This window comes from Hyperolius riggenbachi, chromosome 10 (assembly GCF_040937935.1).
Source record: "Hyperolius riggenbachi isolate aHypRig1 chromosome 10, aHypRig1.pri, whole genome shotgun sequence".
Lineage (NCBI taxonomy): Eukaryota > Metazoa > Chordata > Amphibia > Anura > Hyperoliidae > Hyperolius > Hyperolius riggenbachi.
In genome coordinates this window covers 225751851-225777657 of record NC_090655.1, presented here as the reverse complement: position 1 = coordinate 225777657, position 25807 = coordinate 225751851, and the positions used below count along the sequence as shown (strand labels likewise).

Genomic DNA, 25807 nt, shown 5'->3' with positions numbered 1-25807 from the left:
CTGCTGAAACTCTGACTTTGACATGCTTAGCCATAGACCCTGAACAAGCATGCAGCAGATCAGGTGTTTCTGACATTATTGTCAGATCTGACAAGATTACCTTCATGCTTGTTTCTGGCGTTATTCACACACTACTGCAGCCAAATAGATGAGTAGGACTGCCAGGCAATTGGCATTGTTTAAGAGGAAAAAAATATGGCAGCCTCCATATTCTTCTCACTTCAGTTGTCCTTTAACCTGCTTCTTTATATCCAAAGAAAACTGGAGCAACTGCATAATTATACAAACTCCCACACAGACAATGTTCCCAGTGCTGCAAAGCAAGAGAGTGATACACATTAAAGATGAATTCCAAACGGGGGTGGGGGACAACACAACGAGAGCCCACAATAGTGTAATAAGTACTGGTATAAGGGTGGGTGATGAAAAGTAAGTAATGAATACTCACAAACCAGGGTTACCAATAGGCAACCACTGTAGATGCAGAGGCACCAAAAGAATAAAAGTAGCTAAATAGTTAAAAATTGCTTAGAAGGCAGTGGTGGACTTACCTCCTTTAAAGGACTACTGTAGGGGGAAAAATGAGTTGAACTTACCCGGGGCTTCTAATGGTCCCCCCACAGACATCCTGTGCCTGCGCAGTCACTCACCGATGCTTCGGCCCCGACTCCGGTTCACTTCTGGAATTTCCGACTGTGAAGTCGAAAAACCACTGCACCTGCGCGGCCACGCCCTCACTCCAGCAGATGTCACCAGGAGTGTATTGCGCAGGCCCAGTACGGTCTGCGCCTGTGCAGTATGCTCCTGGTGACATCAGCAGAAGCAAGGAGACGGCCACGCAGCTGCAGTGGTTTTCCAACTTTAAAGTCGGAAATTCCAGAAGTGAACTGGAGGCGGGGACCGGAGCATCAGTGAGAGGCTACGCGGGCACAGGCCGTCTGCGGGGGAACATTAGAAGCCCCGAGTAAGTTCAACTCTTTTTTTCCCCTACCCCCCTATGGTAGTCCTTTAAAAACACACAAAACCTTAAGTTTCAATATCACAGAAATGTATTGATCTACTCCAAACAAGTTGCAACGCGTTTCAGACATAACCCTGCTTCATCAGGCAATAATAAACAGAGTACATGACTGTAAAAATCAGACACACAAAAAGCCGTATCAGACCTATATAATGATATAATATGGACAACATATAATAATTATAACAATGCTAATTCATTCAACTGCACTCACTCATTGCACTCAACTGCACTCGGGCTGCTGAGCTTGCGCGAGTGACGTCGCATCATGGATCAGGCATGTTCTTGGCGGGACCGATTTTCATTTGATTCTAATTATTGAATTAGATGGTTAATCGGTCACCAAATCGAGTAGTGTATGTCTACTTTTAAGCCACAGACCTGAACATGATACATTTATAACAACAAGAGTTGTTTTTTGTTTTTAGGGTTTTTTTGCGGAAATTGGTTATCAGCACCCTAAACCACACAAAGAACAGCAACTCCATAATCTGCAGTGCATAATATTTTATTAACAAAAAGCAACACATAATATTCATGTATTTCCTGTACACAATACAAGAGCTTCCCCCCCTTCCCCCTCAAGCAGTGCAGAGAATATACAGCAAATCAGCCGCTTCATTAACACCTCCCATTCACTTCCCATTACAATGGCGCCAGAAAAAGGATGGGATGTATTAGGCAACAGGGGAACTGTCTGCTCCTGATATGAGCTATAGACTGGACCATGCACCATGCATGTATTAAACTCTGAAGCTGTGTACCCACATGGCCATTTTCCCTACGATTTTCCCCATGACCGGCGATTTTTTATTTTTTTTTCTTGAGCGCCGAGCAGTCATTCCTACGATATCGCCATGTGAGTACAGGCGCTCGAGCACGTGAATGTCGCTTAGCATCGCACCGAAATAATGACTGTCACAGTGGATCAAATTACTAAGATCCGCGACGACTCCCGTGCAAAGTGCTGCGATCGCTTGAAGTCTCGTTCTCCCGACGTGTAGCGTCACGTGATTTCGTGCATACTCACAAGCAGGAAAAAGCGTCGCTTGACAACGATCATCAAGGGGATGTTGCTGGACGCATCGGGTGGCGAGTACATAGCTTAAAAAAAAATTCTGTAATTGTCTTTATTAAGGTAATGTCTTAAGCCTAGTACACACTAGCAATTTTGATAGGCCAATAATTGGTCAATTTTACCACCTACATGTAGTATGACCATTTACCTATATAATCTGCATAGAATAGAAAATCTGTTTGGCCCCTTTACTACATGGAGGTGGTAAAATTGACCAATCATTGGCCAATCAAAATTGCTAGTGTGTACTAGCCTTAAAGCCTAGTACTGGATGGTGTAATGGTTAAGGGCTCTGCCTCTGACACGGGACGGGAGACCTGGGTTCAAATCTCAGCTCTGCCTGTTCAGTAAGCCAGCACCTATTCAGTAGGAGACCTTAGGCAAGTCTCCCTAACACTGCTACTGCCTATAGAGCGCGTCCTAGTGGCTGCAGCTCTGGCACTTTGAGTCCGCCAGGAGAAAAGCGCAATATAAATGTTATTTGTCTTGTCTAGTACACCCCATGCAATTTCCCATCAGATGATCAATAATTTCCGACAGATTCGATTTCCAAACATTTTACTGATCGATTTTTTTGATCTCTTCTATGCAAATCGATCAGAAAAAAGATTGGAAATCAGATCAGAACTGTCGGAAATTATCTATTCGACCCATCCATCTGACAGGAAATTGCATGGTGTGTACTGGGCTTTAGATTTAATTGTCCAACTGTAAAAACATTGTACACTGCACATTTTACACTAGTTCCTTTTGGCCCTTGTGGCAATAGAGGAGGAGGCTGTTATCTTAATTGTGCTGCTGATAAGATAGAATAACAGTCTCTGCAGGAGGAATGAGCAATTGGTGAGGTTTTCCAACTACAACAGCAGGACCATTCCTGGATAGATGTTATCAGGGTGACCCTGCCTGACCTCCTTCCTCAGTGCAGTGACTGTGATTACATCTTATCAGCAGCACAGCAAAGATAAGCCTCTTTCTCTATTGAAATAACCAGTTTAAAAAAAATGTTTTCACACTTGAACAATTACAAAAAAAATGATTGTAAAGCTGGCCATACACTGGCCCGATTTGTGCCCGTTTCGACAGCAGATTCGATCACTGGGATCACTGGGATCGAATCTGATGCCAATCATTCGCGCTAAACGCACCCGCCGATCCGATTTCCTCCCGAAATCGGATCGGTCCGTCGATCGCGCCGTGCGGGAAATTACCTTCGATCGCCCGCGGGTAGAGAGCGCGTCGTTAGTGGCGGCCGATCCGATCAGGTATACATTACCTGACGCTGGCTCCCGGGCATCTTCTCCGCGCTGCACCGCTCTGTTCCTGCTTCCAGCGTACATTAACTTCCTGTGTCACTCCAGTGACCAGGAAGTTCATATAGAGGGCGCTCTATTTGAACTTCCTGGTCACGTAGTGACACAGTTTACGCTGGGATGCGTTGCGGGATGCGGTGCAGCGCGGAGAAGAGGACCCGGAGCCAGCTTCAGGTACTGTATACGGGGGGGGGGGGGGGGACAGGCGGCAGCGGCGGCTCCACAGATTGTGATCGGTTTCAGCCTGAATCCGATTCACAATCTGTTTGCAGTAAAGGCAGCCATACGATCCCTCTCTGATCAGATTCGATCAGATAGGGATCTGTCAGTTGGTCGATCTAATGGCAAATCAACCAGTGTATGGCTACCTTAATGCTAGGTACACACCATACAATAGCTTTACAGTAGCTTTACCTGCCAGATTGCTTATTTCCACCATGTCCGATCTGAATTTCATTCGATTTTCCGATTGTTCTTCCGATCAATATTCGTTCCCTTCTATAACAATTGATAAAAAAAAAAGGATCAAAATAATTGATCGGAAAATTGATCGAAATTCAGATCGGACATGTTGGAAATAATCAATCTGAAAAAGGTTCATCTGCCAGAAAATTGTATGGTGTGTACCTAGCATACCTATAGATATTACTTTAGCACAATACAGTGTTATTTTGATTTAAGGCTCAGTTCCCACTTGAGTGGATGCAAAATGGCCATGGTAAGGGCATCTGCTAAGCGGAAGCGCTCTCTGTCCATTTTGCATACATACTGCTCCTACGATAGCAAACCAGTATATCAAGGCCTACCAACAGGATTAGATACCAGCTTAACAACCGTTTACCGGGTGAACCTACTTCCTCAGAGACCAAAAAAGTGTATTCAAAATGTATATGTCCTAGAAAGATACACTTTTTGGTGTCTGAGGAAGCGAGCTCATCTGTGAAACAGCTGTAAGTATCTCGCCTAATCCTGCTGGTATGCCTGGTTATGCTGGTTTGCTATGGTAAGCCCTGAAAAGAAACTATTGGTGCATTGTCTACCTTCTCATTGTTTGCACAGGCTTGTCCACTATGAGTGCACATCACTGGAGAGCAAACAGAAGCATTAAGGTGTGTACACATGCCGTACTTTTGCAAACGACGGGTCCGTCAGACCCTCCCGCGGGGCGGTCATTCTGCCGACAGTTACATGTCAGCAGAATGACGTGCAACTGTTGGCAGAACGCTCGGCGGATCAGTCAAAAACAGTCTTATCAGTCTGCCGACAGCTTGTACTCATGTGCAAAATGTCGGCAGAATGACCACCCCATGGGAGGGTCTGACGGACCCGTCGTTTGCAAAAGTACGGCGTGTGTATGTGCCTTAAAGGCAGCCATACATCAGGCGATGATGGGAAGATTCAACCAAGAGTCAAACCTCTCTCTGATCGAATCTGATTGGAGAGAGATCTGTCAGCTGCCCATACACCGCAAGGCCAATTCCCAATCAATATCATGCTGAAATCTCTTGGGAATAGGCAGAGTCCACTGCCTCACCGCAACCCTAAGGTATATAAATGTACCCCCCCCTCCCCGTGCACATGGCGGTGTGTATACTGCTAATGGAAGACTGGCTGATTCGGAAGACGGAAGGGCACCGCGGCACAGGGGAGGTAATGTATAAATGCACACATATACATGTACATTTATACATTGGGAGAACAGCGCCAGGGCTTTCATCATGTTTGTCACTTGTCCCAATATCGCTCGCTATTACCGTCGCGCACCCAAGAGACCTTGACGGCCCGACATCTTGCCGCATTTCTGATCAACATGCTCGTCCCGAAATTGGTTGCATAGTTGATCAGGCACACACTTGGTGGCACTGATTTTCATCTGCGATTCAATAATTATGGAATCGGATGGACGATCAGCCACCAAGTCGCCAGATGTATGGGTACCTTTAGGGCTTGTTCACACTTGAGCGTGAATCGCACGATTCCCGCTCACCGCAAACGTTTTTTAAAAACCGCTAGCCACTTAAATCCTATGGCAGTGTTCTCACTGCCGCGATCGCAGCATTTTGCGGTTAGCGACAACCGCAAACGCGTTACATGCTGCGTTTTCCCGGCGATTCCCAAGCGATCGCAATTACCATGTATAGAACCGCTTATCACAATCGCTCCCAAAACGCTGCAGTGTCCAGTGATTTTTCTGCGTTGATCGCGGAAAAATCAGTCCCGCAAAACGCTAGCAGTAATCGCTAGCGTTTTGCGATTTTAGATGTGAACAGAGCCTTACTGTCTCCTGGAGCATTTGGTGCAGACTTTACTTATCTCCTTGTGCAACATTATTGTTCCCGGTATGCAGTGGTTAGCACCTAAAGGTGGCCACACACGATACAATAAAATGATTTGATTTTACAGCAATTCGATGAAAACGATCATTTGTATAGAAAAATCAAAAGCTTTTTTTTTTTCATTTGCGTGAAACATCCAATCAGAATTCCTGTTTTTTTTTTCATTTTTGTTGATCGCCAGTGGCGGAAATTTCAGAACAATTTTTTTGCAAGATTGTATAGTGTGTGGTAGTTTGACAATTTCTTAATGTAGTGACACAATTTTTTCAGAGCATTTAATCATTTTTATTCATAAATTGGGGAATAAATTGAACACGTGTGGTCAGAGTTTTCAAATGTTAGAATCAATCAGAAAAATCAATTGCAATTCTTGAATTGAAAAGAAATTAAAAAAAAAAATAAAAAAAAAAAAAAAAATTGTATGGTGTGTAGTTCATGGAGGGACAATTTGTGAACTACTGACAAGGACATGGCCGCCCTAGGCTCAGTGATGCCCACAGAGATCAAAGGTTAGCAGTTTGTTTACTGACTACAGAAGGGGCTAATGCAAGCCATGACTGTAAGGTGTCACATGTAACACATGGCAGAATGATGTCACAGGGCCCATGCTGCCTCCCTTCCACCATCAAAGCTGTCCACACAGCATGTGAGCATTCACAACTGGACAAAGAAGCAATGGAATGATACTCTGCAGTGCAATCTGCCAATAAACTTATACCCTGATGTACAGAGCAGGAGACAGTGTTAAAGTGGATCAGAGATAAACGTTTACTCATTGCATAATTGAGTTCCTTTAGTTTATAGGGCATTCCTCAAGCCAAATACTTTAAACAAGCCTCACCCACAGCTTTTTACAGTGCCTTGGCACTGTAGCAAGGGCTTATGGGAGCTCAGTCTGGGCAGGAGGAGGAGGAGGAGGTTACTAGCCATTGATTTCAGAGGCAGAGGGGAGGAGGGAGGAGGAGAGGGGACTGAATTTACACACAGGCAAGCTAATAGCATCTCTAGCCCCCAGCCTGTGACAATGTGACAAACAGAACATGGCTGCCCTCATTGTATCACAGGAAGAAATAATCATAAACTTTTGAAGCTGTTTGCAGCTAGATATGTTGTGTAAAGTATCTAAACTTTAGATAAGATATATAGACAAGTTACTTGTTATAGTTAGTTTTTCATCTCGGATCCGCTTTAAGGTGGCCATACATCATGCGACTTAATGGCCGATAGACTAGCCGATTTGATTATTATAATCGGATGAAAATTGGTGCCGCCATGTGCACACCTGATCAACGATGCAACCCATTGGGCCACAATTGGTCGCATTAATTTGCTCAGACATGCTGCAAGCTGTAGGGCCGACTTGCTCGATTGGGTGCACGGCGGTAACGGGGACAAACATCAAACGCAACAAAACCCCCGCTGTTATACCCGCAATGTATAAATGTGCTGTGTTTGTTTATACATTACCTGTCCTGCATCGTGGTGCCTGTTAATCTTCCCCCACTCTTCTATTAGCTGCATACACACTGCATACACACTGCCAGCACATAGCATGCAGGCGCGTGATGTCACACAGCACCCCTGCAATGCGTATGCAGTTAATAGAAGAGCAGCAGAAGACAGACTGGCACCGCGATACAGGACAGGTAATGTACAAAGGCGCACTTACAGCACATTCATACATTAGGGGATGCGGCAGACGCTGTGGGCTTGACCGATTCCTGAGAGATTTCATGCTGAAATCAATGGGGAAATCGGCCTGCGGTGTATGGGCAGCTGACAGATCTCTCTCTAACCAGATTTGTCTCTTGGTTGAATCTTCTGCCCATCATTGCTATATGTATGGCAACCTTTACACCGTTTCAACACCCGCACTAGTCTACTGACTGGCAGAAAACTTTCACACTTCCATTCTCTGTTTTCTCCTGGAGAGACTTAAAAATGGCTGCATTTTATATGTACATTAAAAAAATAAGCAAGCTGAGATAAGGTTTACCATTACTCATTCCAATGCATAGAGCCAAATAAAAAGGATTGTTTTCATCTTGCAAAATGTGGAATTCCACTTAAAGGAATACTGTGGGGGGGGGGGGGGGGGTCGGGGGAAAATGAGTTGAACTTACCCGGGGCTTCTGATGGTCCCCCGCAGGCGTCCAGTGCCTGCGTAGCCACTCACCGATGCTCCGGCCCCGCCTCCGGTTCACTTCTGTAATTTCCGACTTTAAAGTCAGAAAACCACTGCGCCTGCGTTGCCGTGTCCTCGCTCCCACTGACATCAACAGGAGTGTATAGCACAAGCCCAGTATGGTCTGGGCCTGCGCAGTACGCTCCTGGTAATGTCAGCGGGAGCGAGGACTTGGCAACGCAGACGCAGTGGTTTTCTGACTTTAAAGTCGGAAATTCCAGAAGTGAACCAGAGGAAGGGCCGGAGCATCGGTGAGTGGCTACGCAGGCACTGGACGCCTGCGGGGGACCATCAGAAGCCCCGGGTAAGTTCAACTCATTTCCCCCCGACCCCCCTACAGTATCCCTTTAAAGGCATTCTGAACCACAGGGAGGACAGGACTAACATAGCGGAGGATGCCTGCCATCTGCCTGTAGCCAATAAAGAATTATACAGCCACTGAAAGCCCTGCAGTGTACTGACTGTGCAGAGCTACAAAGTGATGAGCCCCAATGCAAAGGCTACTCTACGGTCTCACCACTGCTGTAAAGTATCCTGAGACTTCACTAGCACAGCTGCTACTATGTTAATTAACATAGTTACTATGTAGTAACTATGTTAATTAACATAATAGCAGCACAGCAACAACTGGCATTTAAAGGAACGCGCGTTGCTAATATAAGTAGCGGGTGTAACTAAGGAAGACGCGCTATGCTGCAGGACCGTGCGTAGCGTGCCTCTCTGAATTTAGGTTTGTGCCGCTGTCTTGGAGCTCGCACTGCTATAGCACTGCATCTTCATGAATCGAGCCCTATAATTGCTATGAGGCGCTGACACAAAACCCTAGTTGGGCAATCTGGAGCAGGGGTCTAATTCATGCTGCAACCACTATTCCTAAATCACAGTTTCCAACTCCTCCTATGGCAGCTGGACAGTTGGGTATTTTACACACCTCATCTCTAGCATATATCTGTACCGAATTCAAACTATATATAGCTTTCCTCTCACTGCAAATCATTTCCTACACTCTGCACATGAGAAGGAGGCTCTCATTTGTGTTTTTTCTGGTGTCGAACTAGCTCACCCTTCTGTATGAATGTCTTCTCGCACTCTGAACAGGAGAAAGGACGCATGCCTGTGTGGCTTACCTGGTGCCTAAGAAGTCCTGCTTTCTGTATAAATCGCTTCTCACAGAGAGAACACGAAAAAGGACGCTCGCCTGTATGGATTTTCTGGTGCCTAAGAAAGTCTGCTTTAAAGATAAACCCTTTCCCACACTCTGAGCATGAAAAAGGTCGCTCGCTAGTGTGACTTCTCTGGTGTCTAAGAAGGCCTGCCTTCTGACTAAAACACTTCCCACACACTGAACATAAATAGGGACGTTCACCAGAGTGACTTTTCTCGTGCAGGATAAGGCTCCTTTTGTGGGAAAAACTTTTCCCACACTCCAGACAGGAAAATGCACGTTCGCTTCTGTGACTGTTCTGGTGTATAAGTAGGTCTGATTTTTGAATAAAGCATTTCCCACACTCTGAACATGAATAGGGACGTTCCCCAGTATGAGTTCTCTGGTGTATCTGGAGATTTGTTTTCCGGAAAAAGCCCTTACCACACTCTGAACAGCAAAAAGGCCGTTCTCCTGTGTGACTCCTCTGGTGCGATTTCAGGTCTGCTATTTGAATAAAACGTTTCCCACACTCTGTACATAGGTAGGGCCGCTCACCAGTGTGGATTCTCTGGTGTACCACGAGACATATTTTTCGGACAAAACATTTCCCACACTCCGAACAGGAAAAGGGACGTTCACCTGTGTGGCTTCTCTGGTGTTTTTTCAGATCTACTTTCTGAATAAACTGTTTACCACACTCAGAACATGAAAAAGGCCGCTCCCCGGTGTGAATCCTTTGGTGTATCATGAGATTGTTTTTAAGGGGGAAGCACTTCCCACACTCTGAACATGAAAAGGGCCGCTCGCCTGTGTGACTTTTCTGATGCCTATGAAGGTCCGCTTTATGTTTAAAGCATTTTCCACACTGTGGACATGAAAAGGGACGCTCACCCCCGTGAGTTCTCTGATGTCTAAGAACATCGCCTTTGTGTGCAAAGCATTTCCCACACTCAGAGCACGAAAAAGGGCGCTCAATTATGTGCTCACTGATAGGGAAATTAGTAGGTGAATCATTTCTAGAACACTCATCCAACTCACAATGAGGAGATATATCTCTTTGTTGAGCAATGTGACAATCCTTTGAGGAGGAACTTTTAGTTGGACCTTTTAATCTACCTTCACTAGGACATCCTTGATGGGTATTTGGGGTAAAATGTTGCAGTCTACCTGAAAATTCCTCAGGACTAGAGAGAACCAGTGATCTATCCACACTCTGTTTTCCATGGCACCGAAGGTCCACACCTGGAGTAATATGTGATATGTCTGCAGGTTTCCAGACCGTTTCAGGATCCAATGATTCACCCGCATTGCAAAGTCTATTTTCAGAAGAATTTCCTCTGCAAGGATATCTGGTGGTTCCGGTATCTCCTGCATTACAGTCCGGAGGGGAAATAAGACGACCCTCTGAGGAGTTCCTGACATGACCATCTGTAAGACAAGAGAAGAACATCAAAACAACATTTACATGTATGCTTTGTGGTTGTTTGTTAGTCTAGTTTGAGAAAAAATCCCTTCTTCAGTAAAGGCCTCAGCATATCCGAAACACTGAATAGAAATCTGAAGCTTAACCAGCACTGAATTATGGTTTATGTACAGGGATGCAATTGCTGTGGTAAGCAACAAACATGCAGGTCGATTCACTAAACTGCGCTGCTGCAGCACAAGTTAAAAAACAACTTGGGAGCAGTGTGCACGCTACGTGCGGTCGTGCTGCATAGTGTGCCTTCCTTAGTTACGTGCGCTGTTTACATAGTATGCACACTCCTTTAAATGCCAGATGCTGGGAACTATCATGACAAGGAAGAAGTGCCGGCAGGAGCGAAACAACTGTTAGGATTTTTGAGCCCTGCCTCCCGGTATGTTAACCTCGTTTGCGGTAACCCTGAGTCAGGCTCGGGCCAGAAATCCACAGCTCAGAGCGGTAACCCTGAGCTGGATTCATGGGAGGTGAGTAATGTGCAGGGCTGCAGCAGATCTATCTAGCGGTATGATTTTTAGGGTCTAAAGGCTTGTGAAAAAATTGCACGGCTTTCAGAACCTAAAATCTGGAAATAATCATAACGCTAGGGAGGTTAATGGACACTTGTTACACTTGCATGCTATGTTTGGCTGCCTGTAACCATTGCATGCAATCATTAAAACCATTTAGCAGCAGTGCCAGTCCCTCTTTTTCTACAACATTGTGATTTTAGACTCTTTCTATATCAAGCATCTAGAGCACATTGCTGTTCTCACTGGGAGTTCAGATCTGCATAGTTACTATCTGAAATACATTGTAGTGCCGACAGCCCATCTATTTCAACAAAATCTTTGAATTGAAGACCTATATTGGCCCAGCTTTGGTAATAGGCTTAATCAGCAAGCTCTTAGAGCTGAGTATACCGTAGATGGAACAAACAGTTCGCCTGGTCCTGTGACAAACTGTTCACCAACAAACAGTCCCTGGGGCTACTTCCTGGTTGGCAAGGTCTTTAAGTAATGCCCAGGCACACGTACGAGAGGAATCAGCGCGGGAGACTTGGGCGCAGGATACAGCCAGTATATGGCTGATCCTGCTACTGCACAAGTCCCGGCCGTGTTAAATACTATTCCCCCTCCAGGCCGCCATGGATACTGGGGAATGAAATAATTCGGCTTCCAGCAATTGCTGGAAGCTGAATTATTGTGTTTTAAAAAGTAACTTCAGCTCCGTCTTCTGACGGCGCCGAAGTTACTCCCTGTGCGCCCAAATCTCCTGCGCTGGATTCACTGTGTTCGCCCAGGCACTGGCCAGCATTGTGCGACCTTGTATGTGCAGCTGAGAGTGCTTGCGCACAATGTTGTACGTAGTCATGCGCATGCGTAGAGCACTCCCAGCCGTGGGTGCATGATCAAATCCTTAATCTATGCCTCCCTTGATCCAGTGCCCTTACCCACATGGGTGCCCGGTACACCAGTTCATTGTATACTCTATCTTTTCCCTGGTACCACGACTGCCTCTCTTGCACTGCAATTGTATGCCTTTATCTTGCATTGTACTGTAATGCCTCCTAGTACTGCAAATGTATGTCTTTATCTTGTAGGGCACTGTACTCCTCTGTTGAGCTTGTATGTGCCAAAAATTATTCCATATACTATCAGTACCTGGCAAAATAAATCTATTCTGATCAACGACATGTGCCACCAGCCAGCGCCTGTGCATTACTTAAAGACCTTCCTGACACGGAAGTAGCAGCAGGTACACAGGGTCAGGCGAACTGTTTGTCCCATCACTAGAGCGGAGCCTTGAATTCCCCTCATGGTTTGCATTAAAGGGCAACTGAAGTGAGAGCGATCTGGAGGCTGCCATATTTATTGCCTTTTAAACAATACCAGTTGCCTGGCAGCCTCGCTGATCTATTTGGCTGCTGTAATGTCTGAATCCCACCAGAAACAGGCATGCAGCTAATCTTGTCAGATCCGACAATGTCAGAAACACCTGATATGCTGCATGCTTGTTCAGGGTCTATGGCTATTATTATTATTATTATTTTGTATTTCTATAGCGCCAACATCTTCTGCAGCGCTGTACAGAGTATATATAGTCTTGTCACTAACTGTCCCTAGAAGGAGCTCACAATCTAGTACCTACCATAGTCATAAGTCTATATTGTGTAGTGTATGTATTGTAGTCTAGGGCCAATTATTAGGGGGTAAGCCAATTAACATCTGTATGTTTTTGGGTAACGGGAGGAAACCGAAGCGCTCAGAGGAAACCCATGCAGACACGGGGAGAACATACAAACTCCTTGCAGATGTTGACGTGGCTGGGATTCGAAACATGGACCCAGCGCTGCAAGGCGAGAGCGCTAACCACTATGGCATCGTGCTGTGCGTATGGCTAAAAGTATTGGAGGAAGAGGATCAGCAGGGCTGCCAGGCAACTAGTATTTCTTAAAAGGAAATAAATATGGCAGCCTCCATATTCCTTTCTCTTCAGTTGCCCTTTAAGATAAAGATAAAAAGGGTTGGACCCCTTCCACCCTGGCAACCGGTTCTTTGAGTTCCTCCCACTGGGCCGCCTCTACAGGGCTATCCACTCTAGAACCACCAGGCGCAGGAGCACTTTCTTCCCTCAGGCTGTCCTCTGGCTAAACTCCAGCCCTCCCCCACCAGGACTGCCCCTCTACGGAGCCCCACCAACTGGACAGTAATGTTACTCTAGCGCTCACCCAGCCCCTCCAAGCACCACTCAGGCGCACCACTCTTTCCCAGCAGAACTTCTCCTGGGGTCTCCTACAATGTCTTACTGTCTGTCAAGTCTTATTGTCCATTTTACAATGTTTTATTATGTGCCCAGTCATGCCCCATTCAAATACTGTGCATGTCTATCTACATGTATTAGTCTGCCTACTTCTATTGCTATCATATGCTGTCCTGTCTCTGCGCCATTGTCTTGCTGGTTCTGTTTCCAATTGCCACGTGTACCGCAATCAATTCCAGGTACAACAAACATCGTACTCGGTGAATAAAGGATTTCCGATTCTGCTGACCACTGCCTCTAACACATTTAGCCATAGACCTTGAACAAGCATGCAGGTCAGGTGTATCTGACATCGTTGTCAGACCTGACAAAATTAGCTGCATGCTTGTTTCTGGTGTGATTCAGACACAACTGCAGCCAAATAGATCAGCAGGGCTGCCAGGCAACTGGTATTGTTTACAAGGAAATACATATGGCAGCCTCCATATCCCTCTCACTTCAGTTGTCCTTTAAGTGATCGCGGATTTCTACACCAAGCAGATTTGTTTTAGACAGAAAAACACATCAATTAGTTCAGACCAAAAACAGGTAAATTCTCATTAACCAGTCTATATACAGTAAATAAAAATGTAAAATTAGTTAAAGTGGACCCAAACTAAAAATACAAGATTTCAGAAATAAAATCTATTTTCTAAATTATAATAATAAATAGCAGCCTTTTTTCAGCTGCATGATGACAAATATAAAATATTTTACATTTATTGGAGAAACCCCTCCCTTCCTTTCATATTGCCGGCAAATAATCCGGCAAACTGATGGAGTAGATGGTGTCCGGCAATGGAGGAATTGGTAATGGCTGCCACCTGTATAACCCTAGTTATGCAAAGAGGAGGGTGAAAAGCATGCACTGAAATGCTCATAGGCCTGAAGGAGCGTTTATTTATCTTTGTATGTGACAGAGTGGTGCAACTAAATATTTTGAATTAAAAAAATGTTTAGTTTGGGTCCGCTTTAAGTAATTAGGAGAATTTTATTTCCATAGATAGGGTAGCATTGGCTCACCACCTGAAAATGGTGTTTTAAGGTCACTGGTCACCATTTTGTCCACCTCCTCCACATACTGCTGCTCATTACTCGTATATTCATCTTCTTCTTTCACCTCGATCTTCACAATCCTCACTTCTTCATCCTAAATCCACAAAACACAAGTATGTGAGCGTTTATGAGTTGAGAGTACACAGAAAAATATAATTTAATACCCAGAAATCTGTTCCCCCTACCTGATCATGGTGGGGGCTTGCGGGATCTTCCTGTGTACAGTTCTGGGGATAAAGAGGACCTGTATGTCTCACTGGTGGGTTTCTTTTATAAGATCCATCTGTAGGAAACACACACTGACCAAATGAGAGGACAGAAGAGGAGATTTCTTATAGAGACTTGAGGCTCGATCACACAGAGTCGCTTTTCAGGTTTTTGTCAACGTAACCCTGTGATCATTCTCACTGCAGTGTTACTATTTGTATAAAAAAGCACACACACTGCATGCAACATTTTTTGGGTGAGCGCAATGCGGGCGACGTGTTTCGGAATGAAATCACTAAACATATCAATGTGTTGAAAAATCACATTGCAAAATTGTAATCACTTGGCAGTAGCATTTAACGATTTTAAGTATGAACTAGCCCTTGAAGGGAACCTAAACTGAGAAGGATATGGATTTTTTCCTTTTAAAATACTAACAGTTGCCCGACTCACCTGCTGATCGTGTGTCTCTAATGCTTTCAGCCGCAGCCCCTGAACAAGCACCCAGATCAGGTGCTCTGACTGCAGTCAGCCTGGATTAGCTGCATGCTTGTTTCAGGTGTGTGATTCAGCCACTACTGCAGCCAAAGAGATCAGCAGGACTGTCAGGCAACTGGTATCATTTAAAAGTTAACATCCATATAACTCTCAGTAAAAAGAAACCCGAAACTAAAAGGAAAAAAAAATGTAAACATACCCTGGGGCTTCCTCCAGCGCCCACCAGGCTGAGCGTTCCCTTGCCATCTCACAGGCCACCTGGATCCTCCACTCGGCAGCCTCGTAATTCTGCCAGTTGGGGTATACTGCGTATGCGCGGCCGACTGCATGCGCCCTATCGCACTCTTGCTGCCAGGAGAGTTCTGCGCCTGCGCAGTACTACTGCACAAAACACACCTGGCCATGGGAGCGTGCACGGCCGAACCACGCCGACTGTGGTATTACCAGGCGGAAGATGCAGGCAGCCTGGGAAGATAGCGAGGGTGCGATAATGCTGAAGGGAGCTGGAGGAAGCACCAGGTATGTATATATTTTTACTTTTACTCCTCTCAGGTACACTTTAAGGTGAGCACACACATTCAATATTGACCAATTATTATTATTACTATTTAGTATAAGCGTTTACCTACACAATCTCTTCAACATCTCTGTTGGTCCTCATACTACATGGAGGTAGCAAAATTGTCCAACTGGATGGGGGTACCCAACTTAAAGGAAACCTGAGCTTAGAATAATCTGATGAGACAAACAATTGCATCTTTGCCTGATGAAAGGAGAACTTGGTCTCCTGAAACGCGTTGCAATATACTTAAACAACACTATATGGCAGCCGCCGTTTCTTCTTTCCTACACGCATTGCTGCATTACAATTAGACCCCCACTCCGACTGCTTGTAAACTGCCTGTGCAAGTCTCACGGAGAAGCATGGAGCTTTGCTTTTAGATTCCTCACTCCTGGAGCTGATGCTTTGAAATCCACCACAATCTGTTTGTGCAATTCCATATAGCGGACTCGCACACAGACAGGGTTGTACAACCTCAGAGCTGCTCGCTGTCTGCCAGCAACCATCTGAGTGAAGGAGAAATCCAGCTCCCTTTGTGCCTGATCCCTGGCTAAAGGGATAAATGCCTGCACGCTGGCTACTCCGGTACAGGTTCACCAGCAACTTCTAGAGGTGAGATTAATCTGAATTCACCAAATCTACTGCTGTACTGTTCCCCTGAGTGCGCTCGGTCTCTTCTTGTCTCAAACACAAACAATTGCATCTGTCCTTCTCATAAACTTGACTTTTTAGAATCCCCCAGTTTTATTTTTTGTTTAAAAAGCTAACAAAGCAGGTTTAATGTTTTGATAGTCTTAGCTGAATGAGACAGTCTTTCACAGCATGTCCGTACTGCACAAATTCCATCCCTTTCTTGATCTAAAGCAGATCGGACATGCCGGAAATGATCGATTGACCCGTCGATCTGCCTCGATGGCAGTAATTAGTTATCAGTGAGGATTACATTATGGTACAACTAGGTGCCAACTAGTGAAAAATCATTTGCATACATGAATGTTTAACCCTCTCAGGGAGGAAAAAGTAAAAAAAAAAAAAAAAAAAAATGAACACAGCCTAGCTATATGCAGCAATCACACAGTGTATACACATCTAGCTTATCAAGTCACATGTCCGTTCAGGTAACAAAGAGAACCTTTGAATGTTTTATGTATATAGTGTTGTTTTGCTGCTTATTGCTGACCTGTGCTGATTTGTGAAGGCTCCTCCTCCTCCTTATATGGTTCATCCCACTGTATCTGCGTCTCTTCTGGCTCCTCTTTAACCTCTAATTTAATGATATCTTCATCCTAAAAGAAGTACCACAAATAGAATATAAGCTCATAAGCACCACACAGCTTCCCTACAGGTCATATAACATGGAGTCACGTTGGTATTTAGTGAGACCCTCTGTTCATCCAACCTGATAATGATGAGGGATGGTGGGATCTTCCAGTGTACAATCCTGGGAATAAAGAGGACCTGTACATTTCTGTGTTGTATTCACACTACTGGATACATCTGCAAAAAATGCCTTTTTCTCCATCTTGATGTCTTTGTAGAAATCCTTGTGTTCTAAATAGTACCCCTCCTGCATGGAGAAACAAAGAGAGACATCCTGACACCGTATAGGAATCTAACAAACACGTTAATAGAATCGCTGATCAAAATAACCAAATTGTCTGATGAATGAAGTTTTTCTGCTGTCTAACATGTTGGTAAATATCAATCAGTCCTATACAAACCCTGCCTTGCATTGTGCAGGTCTGACTGATACCCTGATGTAAAGGTGGCCACTAACTGTCCAATTTCTAGCAAAAAATCGTTAGAGCGATCAGAAATTCTGATCGGACGAAAAATCGTTCACTACACCATCAACTAACCAATCATTGCTACCTATCTATCACGACCGCCAAGAAAATCCAAATTTTCGTTCGGCGAAAATTCATTCGGGCAACATTTTTTTCACTCGTTCATAATCGATTGTGTCCACCAATGGAGATTATTTACAACTAATCCGATCAGAATTTCTGATCGCTCGAACGATTTTTCTCTACAAATTGGACCATTAGTGGCCAGCTTTAGGCTGTATGAACGGATGATGGTCACAAATACATGGCCTGCATGATGGCAGTAAATCTGGCATGGACTCTGCTTCCCGATACAGGCTTGTGTTGTGGGGGCTATAAATTCCCCTCCCCTTTATTCTCTAAAGGGGACCTGAGATTAGAAGCCAGATCATTTGCACATGTGTGCACATCAGTTTGCCATTCCCATTCAATTGACCATCCTTCAGAAATTCAAATCAGAAAGACTGATCCTGCAAAAAAATGCTCCACAATCCCATCATATTTACAAGCTTGTAAAGGACAACTGAAGTAAGAGGGGTATGGAGGCTGCCGTATTTATTTACTTTAAACCATACATTGGGATGCGAAAGTTTGGGCAACATTGTTAATCAGCATGATTTTCCTGTATAAATTGTTGGTTGTAACAATAAAAAATGTCAGTTAAATATATCATATAGGAGACACACACAGTGATATTTGAGAAGTGAAATGAAGTTTATTGGATTTACAGAACGTGTGCAATAATTGATTAAACAAAATTAGGCGGATGCATAAATTTGGGCACCACAAAAAATAAAGGAAATCAATATTTAGTAGTTCATCCTTTTGCAGAAATTACAGCCTCTAAATGCTTCCTGTAGGTTCCAATGAGAGTCTGGATTCTGGTTGAAGGTACAGTATCTCTTTAACTCACACCACAGATTTTCAATTATATTCAGGTCTGGGGACTGAGATGGCCAATCCAGAATGTTGTACTTGTTCCTCTGCATGAATGCCTTACTGGATTTTGAGCAGTGTTTAGGGTAATTGTCTTGTTGAAACATCCAGCCCCGGCGCAGCTTCAGCTTTGTCACTGATTCCTGGACATTGGTCTCCAGAATCTGTTGATACTGAGTGGAATCCATTTGTCCCTCAACTTTGACAAGATTCCCAGTCCCTGCACTGGCCACACAGCCCCACAGCATGATGGAACCACCACCATATTTTACTGTAGGTAGCAGGTGTTTTTCTTGGAATGCTGTGTGGTTTTTCCTCTATGCATAACACCCCTTGTTATGCCCAAATAACTCAATTTTAGTTTTAGCAGTCCACAGCACCTTATTCCAAAATGAAGCTGGCTTGTCCAAATGTGCTTTAGCATACCTCAAGCGGCTCTGTTTGTGCTGTGGGCTGAGAAAAGGCTTTCTCTACATACAGCATCTTCTTGTGTAAAGTACCCCGAATGGTTGAACAATTGCACAGTGACTCCATCTGCAGCAAGATGATGTTGTAGGTATTTGGTGCTGGTCTGTGGGTTGACTCTAACTGTTCTCACCATTCGTCGCTTCTGTTTATCCGAGATTTGTCTTGGTCTGCCACTTCGAGCCTTAACTTGAACTGAGGCTGTGGTCTTCCATTTCCTCAATATGTTCCTAACTGTGGAAACAGACAGCTGAAATCTCTGAGACAGCTTTCTTTATCCTTCCCCAAACCATGATGGTGAACAATCTTTGTCTTCAGGTCATTTGAGAGTTGTTTTGAGACCCCCATGTTGCTACTATTCAGAGAAATGTACAAGAGGAGGGAAACTTACAATTGTCCCCCTTAAATACTCTTTCTTATAATTGGATTCACCTGTGTATGTAGGTCAGGGGTCACTGAGCTTACCAAGCCACTTTGAGTTCCAATAATTAGTTCTAAAGGTTTTGGAATCAATAAAATGACAACAGTGCCCAAATTTATGCACCTGCCTAATTTTATTTAAACAATTATTGCACACTTTCTGTAAATGCAATAAACTTAATTTCACTTCTCAAATATCACTGTGTGTGTCTCCTATATGATATATATAACTGACATTCTTATCGTAACAACCAACGATTTATACAGGAAAATCATGACGATTAGCAACATTGCCCAAACTTTCGCATCCCACTGCACCAGTTTCCTGGCAGCCCTGCTGACAAGCATTTAAGCATTTTGTATAGCGCCTACATATTACGCAGTGCCTTACAGAGAATATATTGTCTTGTCACTAACTGTCCCTCAGAGGGGCTCAATCTAGTCCCTACCATAGTCATATGTCTACAGTATGTATGTATGTATGTATCTTGTAGTGCATATACCATAGTTTAGGGCCAATTTATGGGGGAAGGCAATTAACTTCTCTGTATGTTTTGGGGATGTGGGAGGAAACCGGAATGCCCGGAGGAAACCCCACACGGACACAGGGAGAACATACAAACTCCTTGCAGATGTTGACATGGCTGGGATGCATGCAGCTAATCTGGTCAGATTTTACAAAAATGTCAGAAACACCTGATTTGCTGCATGCTTGGTCAGGGTCTATGACTAAAAGTATTACAGGCAGATGATCAGCAGGATAGCCAGGCAGCTGGCATTGCTTAAAAGGAAATAAATATGGCAGCCTCCATATCCCTCTCACTTCAGTTGAGCACCAGAATTTTTTTTAATTAACCTCCACACAATGGTATGTGCCATTGGGAGGGCGGGGTGAGCCGCACTACCTACCTACAGGATTGCCTCTCCTCTGGCCCGTACGGTATGCCCCATCTTCTCTGCTGAATTTTGTAGTTCCTGGCAGTGTCTCATGCGCAAGCAGCAATGCATGCTGGGAGATGTATTACATGGATGTGAGAACAGATCTGTACCTGCATCAATGGACTACATCTCCCTGTATGCATTCCAGCATGAGACATTGCCAGGAACTACAAAATTCGGCAGATGCGGCCGGCCAGGGGGAGAAGATGGCACATCCTATACAGGCCAAGGGCCAGAGAAGCAGCACCATGTAGGTAAGTACTGATGGCTCATCCCAATCCCGCGCTCCCCAATGGCACACACCATTATGTTTATCCCTTATGGGGAGGTTCAGTTAAAAAAAAAATCTGGTGCTCAGGTTGCTTTAAGGTCCCCACTAATGATACAATCTTGATTGTACAATCTCGCTAAATGTATGTAGTAGAAGGGTAAACTGAGTGAATATATTTTGAATGGATACTTTAGGTAACCCCTCATTTTACAAAGAAGTGGTAGGATTGTACAATCAACATTGGGTACTTATCCGTTAGCCGGGCGCATCCGGCAGGTGGCGCTGTTGTTGCTAACGCTGTTGTTGCTAATTTCATTCATACTTACTTCACGTAGTAGTGTGTGAATGGAACCGCCACAGGTGGCGCTAATTACATTTCTACGGAACGTAACAATACAGTGTTAATGTCAATTAATAGATTGTGTTTGAAGTGGCCGGAAAACTGTCACTTAATGGAATTAAAATGAAGGCGGCGGAAATGTAACAGATGAAGCCGCCGCCTTCGTCTGTTGTTCTTCTCCCCCTTTGCCCTCTCGCTTCTATACAATGCTGGCAGCCTGCAGGGACATGCGCGTCCCCCCAGAGTCGTTCGTCGCGGCAGGGAATCCTGCTTGTTTGCTTGCGACGAACGACTGTGGGGGGGGGGGACACGCGTGTCCCCCCCAGCTGGCAGTGTTCTATAGTTGAGAGAGGGCAAAGGGGGAGAAGAAGAACAGACGAAGGCGGCGGCTTCATCTGTTACATTGCCGCCGCCTTCATTTTTAATTCTATTAAGTGACAGTTCTGGCCACTTCAAACATAATCTATTGGTTGACATTAACACTGTATTGTTACGTTTCGTAGCAATTTAATTAGCGCCACCTGCGGCGGTTCCATTCACACACTACTACGTGAAGTAAGTATGAATCAAATTAGCGACAACAGCACCACTTGCCGGATGCGCCCGGCTAACGGATAAGTACCCAACATTGTACCATTCGTGGGTACAGAAAAAGTGTACGGGCCAGTGCACACCAAAAACCTCCAGCAGATCCACAAACCGCTAGAGGTTTTTGAAGCAGATTTTCAGAGCGATTATAGGCATGTTTAGAGAGATTTTCTAAACATGCCTAGCATTTTTTGGAGCGTTTTGTGTAGCAGATTTCAGATATTGTTACAGTAAAGCTGTTACTGAACAGCTTCTGTAACAAAAACGCCTGAAAAACCGCTCTGATCTAGCGTTTTTCAGAGCGGTTTTCCACTTTACTATACTTTATCATTGAGGGAAAAACGTCTCAGAAATCTAAAAAATGCTGCAGCCCCCAAGTTTGTCTTTGGGGGAAAAAAACGAACTGCTCTGGTGTGCACCATCCCATTCACTTTCATTAGCCAAGCGGTTTCCCCCCTGCAAGTGTTTTCAAAAACGCTTCAGAACCGCTCTGGTGTGCAGCAGCCCTTCCTAAGACGATAGGATAAAATAATTTTTACTTACCCGGGGCTTCTTCCAGCCCCCTGTAGCCTATTTGCTCCCTTGCAATCCTCTTGATCTCCTCAGTTGTGCTGCCGTTAGCCTCATCAGCAGAGTTGTGGACTACTGTGCATGCAGACTGTAACAGCAGTTGCGCAGAATGCGCCTGACAATACAAGCATAATGGAGGAGGTGCTTGTCCATAACAGTGCATGCGCCATGGCCCACAACCCAGCTGGATTGGGGACTTCACAGAAGTAGAACAAATCAAACCAGGAGGATATGGATGGAGCTGACAGACTACAAGGAGCTGGAGGGAGCTCCAGGCAAGTAAAAATCATTTCCACAAATTCATTTCAGATTTAGTTTAAGGTAGATAAATAAAGTTATAAACGTAGATCATGATCCAACCCCAGTAGCACCTGAACTGTTCCGTGGGTCAATAATACATCTTTAAGCTTAAAAAAAGCAAGAAGAAGCAAATAAATCTCCTGTATGGACACATCAGTAAGAAGCACTCAGTTCCTCACACATCAGATATAAATGTTACACATGCACCACATACCAGCTACTCACAGTCCCCAGCTGTTTGCTTTAGTGGGTCATCAGGAATGGAAGACGTATGCTGGGAGGTAATTCACAAGCAATGTATGGAGATATTATTATTATCCCACTTCTGCTGCCAGCTCCATCAATGACTTCTCTCTTTCTGCTGTCACCCCTCCTCCAACTCACAACTTCCTGTCTGTGCGTTCCACCTAAGAATGTGAGGTCACCATCTAGCGGGAGTTGGAGGAACTGCAGCCTTTACTGATTTGTAATTCGAGTCTTCTCTGCGCCCCCTCCAGTCACAGAAATGGGATAGTATTACTCTCCATTCATGTGACCAGGCTGAAATAATACCATGGGATTTTTATCCTTCTCTTATTTCTGTATGAGAATCTCTCCAGTGGCATAGTAGCAATAGGGGATGGAGAGCTTGCGACCACACCGAAGCCCTTGGACCAGAGGGGCCCACTAGTAGGGGCCCTCCCTTAACTGCAGTTTTAGTTCTTCAAAGGTACTATGTTGGTAATTATTATTTAGTATTTGCATAGTGCCAACATATTCGGTAGCGCTTTACAAAGTATATTGTCTTGTCACCTAACTGTCCCTCAGAGGGGCTCACAATCTAATCCCTACCATAATCATATGTCTGTGTATGTATCGTGTAGTGTATACATTGTAATCGAAGGCCAATTTAGGGGGAAGCCAATTAACTTTTCTGTATGTTTTTGGGATTTGGGAGGAAATCGGAGTGCCCTGAGGAAACCCACGCAGATATGGGGAGAACATACAAACTCTGTGCAGATAGTCCCCTGGCTGGGATTCGAACTGGGGAGCCAGTGCTGCAAAGCAAGAGCGCTAACCCCTGCGCATTGTGGTAATGATCACTTCTTTATACAGCAAAGTCCCCAGTATCTGGCACCGACAGGGATTGCTTGATGTGCTTGCCGGTTGCTTGGGCAATTGGCTAAAAAAGCACAGACTTTCCAGTTTCCCCTGCAAATACTTACTGAGCCTCCAGCGATGTCTGGCAGTCTCCCTATACCTCCTTGCAAGTTCATAACAGCTTTCTGGCGTCTCTTGTGCACAGTTACACATACCTCCCAACATTTTCCCATCAGAAAGCGGGACACAGGCTACACCCCTAACCACACACCCAACACACACCCTAGTCACGCCCACCAAAATGATTTTTTAAGAAACATTTTTTCTAATTATGACTCCCTCAAACTAAATAACTAATGGGGGGAGGAGGGTGCCCGTGGGTGGGGAAGAGGCAAAAACAAAATGATCGAGGCGCCAGCTGCGCCGATCCCTCCCTTCCTCCTAATGTGCCCCCCAGTGTCCCCCTGCTTGCAGAGGAAAGTGCGCAGCGGAGCGGGCTGTCATCTTACCGTCCATCCTCGCGTACTGGCATATTGCTCTTCTCTGCTTCCTGTGATGTCACAGGAAGTAGAGTGAAGCCAGATGCCAGTATGCGGGGATTAATAGTAAGATTAGATGACAGCTCGCTCCGCTGCGCACTTTACTCTGCAAGCAGGGGGACATTGGGGGGCACATTAGGAGGAAGGGAGGGAGGAATGTAATGGCAGCCACCCATCCCGCATACTGCTTTGGCGCGGCTGGTGCCTCGATCATTTTTCCCCCCTCTCTGCCCAGTCGGCCATAACACCCCCATAACGGGATAGCCGGAGGGCCCCCCAAATCAGGACAGTCCCGCAGGATTCGGGACAGTTGGGGGGCTTGGTTACATGACCCACAATGGAAAGCCGCTAGGAGGTATGGGGCAACCTCATGCCAGTCATAGCTGGAGGCTTGAGTATTTAAAATGCCTCCAACTCCTCCAAGCCAAGCAACACTATAGTCCCCGTTATCTTTCAGGTATGCTGGTTAGTGAGATTTCCGGTCCAAATTCAGATAACGGGGACTCCGCTGTATGCTTTTAGTAGTGGTAATCATTAACAAACTGTTCCCCTCCTCTGCATACACTTCTCATACTGTGGATGTCCTTATTTTGCTGCTGCAGGTTTTGTTGCGCCATATGGATTGTTACGTATAGAATGCTTGGGGGGCCCAATGTAAAACTTGCACTGGGGCCCAAAACTTCTTAGCTAAGCCACTGGGTCTCTCCCTTCCTGGCATCATTTCACTGCCTTAGTTCTTTTAAGCCTGGTACACACCATGCAATTTTCACTTCAGATCCTAGTTGTGTGAGTGATCAGATTGATATTCAGATCTGATATCTTTTGGCATTGCGAAGAAAGCTGGTGTACACATACTGTATATGCGATTTAAAAAAATTTCCAATCAGCCTTCTGATCATTTTTCTTATTGGATATTGATCAAAAATGAATCGAAAAGACATACATATGCAACGATAGCCAGTATTTTGTATCAATATCATCCAGCATGGCCAATCTGCTTCTGATGGAAAAAGAGATGGATTTTGAGCTTGGGTTCGGTCGCTGGTGGTCAATAAGCTGTATACTTTTTTCCAGATCTGATCATTTTCTTTATCCACATAAGGATCTTTTAGTAGAGTTCATGCCAGAAGAACACGCGGCTAGCTTTCTATATCAGTGTTATCTCTTGTCTGAACAACTTCCTCCCCCTCACCTGCTGTGCTTGTGACAAATCATGTGAGCTTACAGAAACCAGAAGACTCTCCAACTGCGTAAGCTGTATGACTGTATATAACCGTCATCAGAACAAGAAATTGAACCCACCCACTCTAAATAATTTTGCATAGCATGATATAACAAATAAATATGAGGTTCTTAGCAGGTTTAAAAATTTGACAAATACAACTTTAATTTTTTTAATTGACCACATGAATCCTGTTTGTACCAAGTAACTGTGTGCTAAGCATTGATTTTTGGTAGGAGGACTTTTGGGTCTCTTTAATCCCCCTATACATTCCTAGTTACTTACTTAGGGATTCTTCCAGACCCCCCCTCCCCCAGTCTTTGAGGCCCGGTGTCCTTCGATCCCATCCATTGTGCCGCTACCCGCTCAGGAAAATCTCTGACCTGGACTGGTCCCGGACTACTGCGCATGGTCCCATTCCCTACCCTCCTGGATAGCAGTCCCATGGCCAGTAGTGTACTGTGCATGCATGTTCGGCAAAATTGTATGGCAAGAGGAGCATGATCAAGGAGGCACACGGATGGGACCACACATGTAGCCCATGGCCAAGTTGGGTTGGAGATTTTTCTGAAGAGAAAAGCACAACGCAGGAGACAAAGACACTGAGGGGCCTCAAAGACAACGTAGGGCTGGAAGAGGCCTCAGGT

General features: G+C 44.9%; 1 protein-coding gene across 2 annotated transcripts; it reads right to left on the bottom strand.

The window, feature by feature from the left end:
* Positions 1–8307: 8307 nt before the first annotated feature.
* Positions 8308–22687, bottom strand: LOC137534633 (zinc finger protein 530-like). Of its 2 annotated transcripts, none has more exons than XM_068256232.1 (6): positions 22534–22687; positions 17064–17231; positions 16845–16950; positions 14583–14680; positions 14368–14491; positions 8308–10508 (listed from the first exon to the last, which is right to left on the bottom strand). In XM_068256232.1, exons 2-6 carry the CDS (start codon positions 17184–17186, stop codon positions 8962–8964), a joined length of 1998 nt encoding a protein of 665 aa, XP_068112333.1. In that variant the 5' UTR covers positions 17187–17231; positions 22534–22687; the 3' UTR covers positions 8308–8961. The 2 variants fall into 2 exon arrangements, with proteins under 2 accessions (XP_068112333.1, XP_068112334.1); XM_068256233.1 differs by having other exon boundaries at positions 22545–22687.
* Positions 22688–25807: the final 3120 nt, after the last annotated feature.

Coding starts and splice junctions, on each gene's coding strand:
- LOC137534633 (XM_068256232.1), bottom strand. CDS start 17,186: ATGGAGAAAAAGGCATTTTTTGCAGATGTATCCAGTAGTGTGAATACA. Junction 14,492..14,582: donor CAAGCCCCCACCATGATCAG/GTAGGGGGAACA, acceptor TTGTGGATTTAG/GATGAAGAAGTGAGGATTGT. Junction 10,509..14,367: donor CCTTAAAACACCATTTTCAG/GTGGTGAGCCAA, acceptor CTTGTCTTACAG/ATGGTCATGTCAGGAACTCC.